Source organism: Eptesicus fuscus, chromosome 1 (genome assembly GCF_027574615.1).
Source record: "Eptesicus fuscus isolate TK198812 chromosome 1, DD_ASM_mEF_20220401, whole genome shotgun sequence".
Lineage (NCBI taxonomy): Eukaryota > Metazoa > Chordata > Mammalia > Chiroptera > Vespertilionidae > Eptesicus > Eptesicus fuscus.
The window spans coordinates 71,420,073-71,427,902 of record NC_072473.1 but is presented as its reverse complement, the minus strand read 5'-3'; the positions used below and the strand labels follow the sequence as shown (position 1 = coordinate 71,427,902).

Sequence of the window (7,830 nt, the reverse complement as noted above, 5' to 3'; positions counted from 1 at the left end):
ACCACGCAATGATCACGCACCACGCTATGATCACGCACCACGCTATGATCACGCACCACGCTATGATCACGTATCACGCTGTCATCACATAGGATCACGCGAGAGTCCGTTCTCAGGCGAGGATCGAGAGTTCTAGAACCCTGAGTGTCTCCGTCTTGTGACTCTTGTCAGGAGAGGTCTTGGAAGTCAGGTGAGGCCCCACAGCTGGGGTGCCGTGGATTCCGCAGTTTTGTGACCCCCCTATGGTCATGTCTACCATTTAAGTGTGTGGTAACTCCTCAACTGTAGCTCCGCTTACCTTTCTGAGGAGTCAGACCTGCCGGTGGGTTCAGAAAACCGTTAAAACTGGTCCGCGCTGGCTGAGGGGGGTTTTGATGAGACCGGCTCACACCCTATCGTTCCCCGTTCCTGTCCTGCCTCCCTGGGCGGTGGGCCGTACTCGGTAGAGGGGCGCCACCCACTCGGTAGGAGGGTCCCGAGTCTGTACTAGAAGGTTCCTCAGAGAATTGGCGGCGGGAGAGGGCGCGGCAGGGGTTTATGGACTTCTCTCAGGGCCCAGGCTCAGGAAAAAGGGTGAGACCCCGGCCCATTTCCCTTCACTGCCACACCAAAGCCCTGCTCTTCTGGCAGACAGTTCTGGTGTGTGTGTGTGTGTGTGGCGGGGGGGGGGGGGGGGTTGTTAGAAGAGGTGTTGAGGAGATGGAGGGATTGAGCAAAAAAGAAAAAAGAGCGAACTCATGGACATGGACAGCAGTGTGGTGATTGTGGGGCGGGGGTCATAGGTGGAGGTGGAAGAGGTCATAGAACGGGTAAATGGGAAAATTTTAATTAAAAAAGCAAAATAATATAAAATAAAATAGGCAGGATGTTCTAGCTGTGGCAGGGTCATTATCATTAGCTACTGCCATGGCCTATGTCTCAATTTGCCAAATTTCTTGAAGGGAGGATAGTAAACCAGCCCTGTTGCCCCTTTCCCATTTTTTCTCAATGGTCGTTCTACACCCCTCCCCTCTTCTCTCCATAGTGACTGGAAGCATTTTGGGTAACAAAAAGTAGCTCCCCAGCCAACCCAGTGGTATAGCGTTGACCTGTGAACCAGAAGTCAGAATTCCCAGTCGGGCACATGTTGCCGGCTAGATCCCCAGTATGGGTCCTGCAGGAGGCAGCTGATCAGTGATTCTCTCTCATCATTGATGTTTACATATCTCTCTCCTTCTCCTTTCCTCTCTGAAATTAATAAAAATACATATTTTTAAAAAGTAGCTCCCTCATGGTGAAGGACTGGAGCAGGCGGGGAACCTGGTGGAGGAGGGCTGTGGGGGAAAAATGAGACATCTGTAATACTCTCATAATAAAGATTTTAAAAAAGTAGCTCCCCCATAAAAGAAAAAAACCCAGCTGAGGAATACTCTGCTTGGGAGTGCATATAAAACCTAGGAATTAGGGTTTTTAGAAGTAGAAGGTGGCCATTTGCTCCACCCTCAATATTTATACAGCAGAAACATATTCTTGGTGATTAAGTGTTAACCAGACTTGAGTTTCAGTCTTCTTGACTCTGCCACTTACCAGATGTGCAACTTCAGGTAAATAATTTACCTCTTTGTACTCATTTTCTGATCTTCAAAATGGGAATAATAATGGTACCTGCCTTATAAAGTTCATGTGAAGGTTAAATGAGGTGATCTCTGGTTCAAAGAGAACTTCTGATAAACACACACACACACACACACACACACCAAAACAAAAAAAAACTAACTCTGATCTTGCTTACCACCCTCCCATATTCACTGTCTGTGCAGTGTGATGGCTTACTCTGGTTATTAAGGTCACCAGAGACCTCTCAGATGCCAATTTGTATAACCGATTCCAAATCTGATTTTAATTTCTGTTCCGTATTGGCTTCTAGAGAAAAAGAGAGGGAAGAAAAGATAAATAATTTTTTAAAGGAATTTGATTTTTTTTCAGTAAAAGTGTGAAAGTACCATGTTGTGAAGAATCAGAATTTCTTATATTTACTTTGCTGCTCAATAGTTTCTTTAAAATTCATGTGAGACCTGGCCAGGTGGCTCAGTTGGTTGGAGCATTGTCCCAAACATTATAAGGTTCCTGGTTCAATTCCCGGTCAGGGCACATATCTAAGCTGCAGGTTCGATCCCAAGTCAGGGCGCATATCCTCGGGTGAGGATGGATAGATAGATAGATAGATAGATAGATAGATAGATAGACAAATAAATAAATAAAGGCATATAGGGTGGGTTGCCATAATCTTTTTCTGCTTGGGTTCCCTAAATGGTTTAAACTAGTCCAACCAAACACTATTAGCTTTTGATTTTCTAACCATTGCTTCTTAGACTCCTTTAAAACTTGATGCTTTTCTTCAAGTGGAAAACAATAACTTTTTAAGGAAAAACACATTAAGTGAAATTATATGTGATACTTGCATTTAATAAACATGTAGATGATACTGAATGAGTAAAATTCATCAAGTAAGGGATATGTTTACATTTATGGGTATTTAAATATTGTATGAAGGATGGTTAAGGAATATTATCACTTATGCTATAATTTTATTATATCCACTTTATTTTTCTCTCATTTCAGCACTTCCAGGTTTGTTAAAAGAGACACTATGTCTAAGAGACAGCAACAACAAAAATGTGGTGCTCTATTAAAAGACTATGGGACATACAGAAATGAAGGTAAAAGGGTTTCCATATCGTATTTTTTAAGATATGCTAATATCTCAAGGAGTGGGTAGTGTCTTAGTTGGCTCATGCTGCTAAAACAGGACATCATGGTTTGGGTGGTTTATAAACAGAAGACATTTATTTCTCACAGATCTGGAGGCTGAGGAGTCCAAAATCAAGGAACTGGCAGGGTCAGTGTCTCATGAGGGTCCACTTCCTGGTTCAAAAATGTCTGTCTTCTTCCTGTGTCCTCACATGGCAGAAAGGGCAAGAGAGCTCTCTGGGTCTCTTATAATGACACTAATTCCATTCATGAACGTACCTCCGCTGTGACCTAATAACCTCCCAAAATCACATCTTCAGATCAAATTAGAAATTAGGTTGAAATGTAAACATTCAGTCTAAAGTAGGTAGTTTCCTCAACTTATATGGGAATGGAACACTTTTCCACAGACCATTTGAGGTACTAGTGTGCTATGGAAAACATTTAGGAGACACTGTTCAAACTAATTCTCTTGTACAACACTAATACTGTGTACCTATGTATACCTACAATGTAATGTATGTTTACTAATATGTATAACTTATGCCGCTCATTAAGAAACTACTTATTTCTCCTTAACTCATTTTATCTTATTTCTCTCTCATTCTTAATCTTTCCACTTGTTTATTCTTTACATAACCCCAATTTATATGTTTCTAATATCATGATGGCAAGAAATAAGTGTATAAGTGCAAGTCATTAGGAAGTCATCCTATATAATAAAAGCCCAGTGACCAAACAAAACGACCAGAAGGACTACAGCCCCTCGCCCCTGCTAGCCCCGTGCCCAGCGGGCCTCCCCACTCCGATCGGGGGTGGGGCTGGTGTCCTAATTTCTCTTTCAGGGACGTAAGCACAGGTGACCAAGGGTGCCTCAGCCAGTCTCTAAACAGATACTGACACGTACTACCCAAGGTACTTACTTAATATTGACTGAGCATAAGTTACACAGGAGACAGACATGCAATGCACGAATCACACACGGTTTATTTACCAGAGTCCTGGTGGTTTCCAGACCTTGGCAGGCCACCCGGGGATCCGCACCGACAGACACACACACTGGACGTTGGACGTTGCAGCTGCGGCTCGGCGTCTTGCTTGAGGCCTCAGTTTCCGGCTCACTGTCTGGACTCACAGTCCACGGCAGAGCTTGGGCAGATTGCAGGAAGGGGGGTGGAGAGTGACCGTCTGTGGAGGAGCAGAACAAGCCTCTCTGATCTTCCTCTGGTGCTTCCTCTTTTTATGTGCCTAGATGGGCGTCTTCAGTGTGTCTTATCAGCGGGTCCCAGGAGCCTTGCATATCTGGTTTTACATATGGGGAACAGATCACTTTACTTTTTTTTTCTGCATACAGGCCGTTCAGGGGTGTTTAATCAGCTTGTTTACATTACATTTAATACTTCTTAACATCATTTTTTAATATCACACTGTAATTCCACACTTTGATACTTATTCTATATTGTTCTTATCATTATTACTATAACATTCCACCCGGTGATTCCTGAAGGGTTTACCCCAAGGGAATCAATTATTTTTTATTTTATTGGGGATAAGGCATATAATGATTTTAGCAATCTTAACAAATAAACAAAAGAGGAAAATAATAGCCAATGCAAATAATATCTCCTTAATTAAAGTCCATGTAGCTTCAAATGAAGAGAGTCCATGCTGAATCCATGCGATGGGGTTGATGAAATTCCAATCAGGAGTGCAGGGGACGGTCCTCCATAAGGATAGGAGAGTATCTGCTGTCTTGCAATTTCGGTGTAGTTTTTTCAAGTCTTCCAAGGTTGTGATGGTTCCGGCGTTTGGGATGTAGGCTAAGTGATGTAGTTGTTCAGCTTGCGACTTCAAGGTCTTCATGGTATCTTTTACGAGGGGTTCTAAAGAGCTAAGCTTGTTAAAAGATTCATTAAGAGTAGGGGGTGCAGTATAATGTTTTTCTTGCAAGCGTTGGTATAAGGGTAAAGAGGGTGAGAAGTATAGAGAGGTTTTGGTGTCAAAGAATGAATAATATATTTTATTATTAAAGGTGATGTTCATAGCATTAGTGATTAAGTGACAAGAATTAGGGAAGGAGTAATTCACATTCTTTCTTATTGTGTGATCATATACAGAGATATTTGTAAAGCAGGCGACAAAGTTATGTCTGCCTATATTATACATGAGTGGTCTTGGGTCATGTGGAAGAAGTGATATAGGAAATGTATCTACAGATAGTGGTTGGAATGCAATGAAGATATTTGGAGTGAATTGTATTAGTGAAGATTTTAAGAAGAAATAAGATTCCACATATAGTATGTCTCCATTAGGCATTGCATATTCATTATTGTTTATGTGTATTGGTATATTCAATGTAGGATATGCCACTAAGTTTTCTCCTCCTACTGCTGTGAGTATTGAAAGTTCACAATCTGAGTAGGAGCATCCTATAGGTTTTGTAAAGTCAATTGCAGCTATTGCATCATTCCACAATGGGTTCAGTCCTTGTCCCCTGACAATGAGAGACAAAAGGTCTCTTTGGGCTTGTGTTAGGGAATTTTGTATAAGTTGACATTGTTGTCTAAATTGGTATTTTTGGAATCTTTGATTAATGTCCTCTATGTCTTGATGTAATGTGTTCATATAGTGATCCTGTTCCTTAACTATGTCTGATAAGAGCATAACTTGCTGATGGGTTTGTGCTGCCAGTTGATAGGCACTGTCAAATGATTTAGAAATGAGTTCTAATGTTTTAGTTTCAAATTCGGTTGTATGGTGGAAGTATTTATTTAAATCATTAGTTAACTGATTAATTTTAACTGAATTTGCTATAGATACAGATGCGGCGATTGATGCCAATGCAAAGGAAGCTGCATCTAGTTGTAAGAGTTTCCTTCCTGAATGTTGTCTAAATTTTTGAGGGAATGGTGCATTTCTAATTGGAATTGGGGGTTCTACATCTGCACAAGCTTTGACTAATGAGGAGGCTAAAAAATCATCTGGTGAGAAGTATATGGTAGTTCTCTGAATCTGTGGTTGGAAAATTAGTCTACCTGGGTTATTGATTTGTGTAATTACTGATGGGGCCTCAAGAAGTTTAGGTGCAGGTTTTGTAATGCCATAAGAATAGACAGGTGAGAAATGTAAGGTTCTTAGGCATGTTGTAGAATTGTAGCAACCTCTTTGTATGATACATGGTTCTAATAGGTTATTATAACATTTATCAGCTATATTAGGTACATAGTAGAAATCAGTGAAGGGTAGAAGAGAATGATTAGTCATGGGTGAATGGTGGTGGAGGAATAATTTCTTCCATCCGCCGTCTAAGTAATGTAGCATATATGATTGAAAACCAGTAGTGAAGGATCCAGCTATACGTTTTGCTTTTGATGGATTAATATAGGCTCCAAAGGTTGTAAACCAAGAAGTAGGTTTTAGTCCATAAGAAATATTATAATGTAAACTAATGAGTGGGTCATATCCTCTGCAAGCAAAATGTGAGTGATTTAGTGGTATAGGGGTAGGTCTTAATGTTGAGTTGGGATAAAGAACTGTATAGGTTGTTTGGTGTTGTTGGCCTGTGGTAAGATTTGAAAGAATGTTTGTAGAGGTGTAGCTAAATGTAAAATTTCTATAGCTTATAATGGGGAATGGTCCATATGAGTATGGGTGGTTTAAAAATGTAGGTTGTCGTGCTTGTTGATCATGTTTAGGAATAATTGCATAGGTGAGCATTTCTGTGATACTTGGGGAGCAATCTAATAGATATGATGTTGTAGAGGAATTAAACATGAATAAAGGAAAAAATTTCTGTGTGTAGTTAGAGAAAAACATAGTTACATTTGCTAAGGAATTAGCCTGTTCTAGTATGTATCTTTTAGACTGTAACCAATCCGTTATAGCCATTGTCATTTTTGTGGATAATGTAGAGCAGTTATAGGAGGGCATAATTGGTGGGTTGATTTTACCAATGGCTATGGTATTAGAACAAATGTGGGTTGAATTCATGACAAATTGTTCTCCTTGTGGGATTTCTGTAAAGGTATGTGTAATTATATCTGGATAATAAAGGGTGGTATAATTAATATTCCAGAATCCTAGAAATTGCTGTGATCTTAGTTTGTAAGAATTTGGATATAGCATATTGGGGGTTAGTCTTTGTAATAGATTTAGAACAGATTTGGCCAATTTCTTGTTGGGGTCAACACAATATATAGCTGGTTCTAGTTTGGTATAAAAATGAGTAAAGTTTGTCCCAGTGGTATTAATATGAAGGGAATTATTAGATATAGCTGCTGGAAAGCAAATTTGATGTATGGTGCCAAACATAGGTGAATTCCAAAGTTTATACATAGTTTCACCAGAGTCAAAATTGACAGGACTAATGAGGTCCGTCATCATCTGAGGTATGTGTCTAAATGGCCAATAGTTGTTATCATGAGCTAAATATTCTTCTGGTGTGATGGCATCAGTTAAAGAGGTTATCATCACAGGGCCATATTCAGACTTTGACATGTGACATTTAATGCCTACACAAAAGTTGCCAAATGTTGGAAAATTTGGAAAGCCTGTTAAATAATATTGATAATAAGTTATATCATTTTCTTTTACAATGTGTGTCATGTTATAATATGGTGAGATAGGAAAGCCTTCTGGTAGGGTTGGGTTCGTGGTGGGTGGTGAAAAGAATGGTTGTCTGTTAAAATAGGTTGATATGGGTGCTTCTGTTGTGAGTGTAGGTGTGGATGTCTCTGTTGTGTTCATCATCTCCTCATATTCATCATAATCCTCAAATTCATCACCTAGTTCTCCTGTATACCAAAAATGTATGAGATGTTCTTGAAATGGAACTACATTAACTAGTGCTCTCTGAATGCATGAATTATTTTCTATATTTAAATATGGATCTACATTTTGAACTATGTTTATAAATTTGGAATTGAGAGTTATAAGGGTATCAGTAGTTATATGATAAGTTGATGTGGGAGGATCTCTTGATTGGACATCTATAATGGAAACTGATCTCAGAGTCAGAGAGTCCTGAAACCATTGTTGGGAAATGCATTCTTTCAATTGAGTGTGACCATATGTCCTCATAGAATTTTGTATATAATTCAA

The 7,830-nt window shown here is 39.7% G+C and overlaps 1 protein-coding gene across 1 annotated transcript in view; it reads left to right on the top strand.

Moving 5' to 3' along the window:
- The first annotated feature begins 265 nt into the window (after nt 1-265).
- The window catches only part of LOC103299725 (nuclear RNA export factor 2-like), a 31,075-nt gene continuing 23,510 nt past the window's right edge, over nt 266-7,830 (top strand). Inside the window, exons 1-2 of the mRNA XM_054720801.1 lie at nt 266-322; nt 2,602-2,699. Of these exons, the coding sequence (XP_054576776.1) occupies nt 2,630-2,699 (70 nt within the window). The 5' untranslated portion in view covers nt 266-322; nt 2,602-2,629. The remainder of the gene's footprint in view (nt 323-2,601; nt 2,700-7,830) is intronic.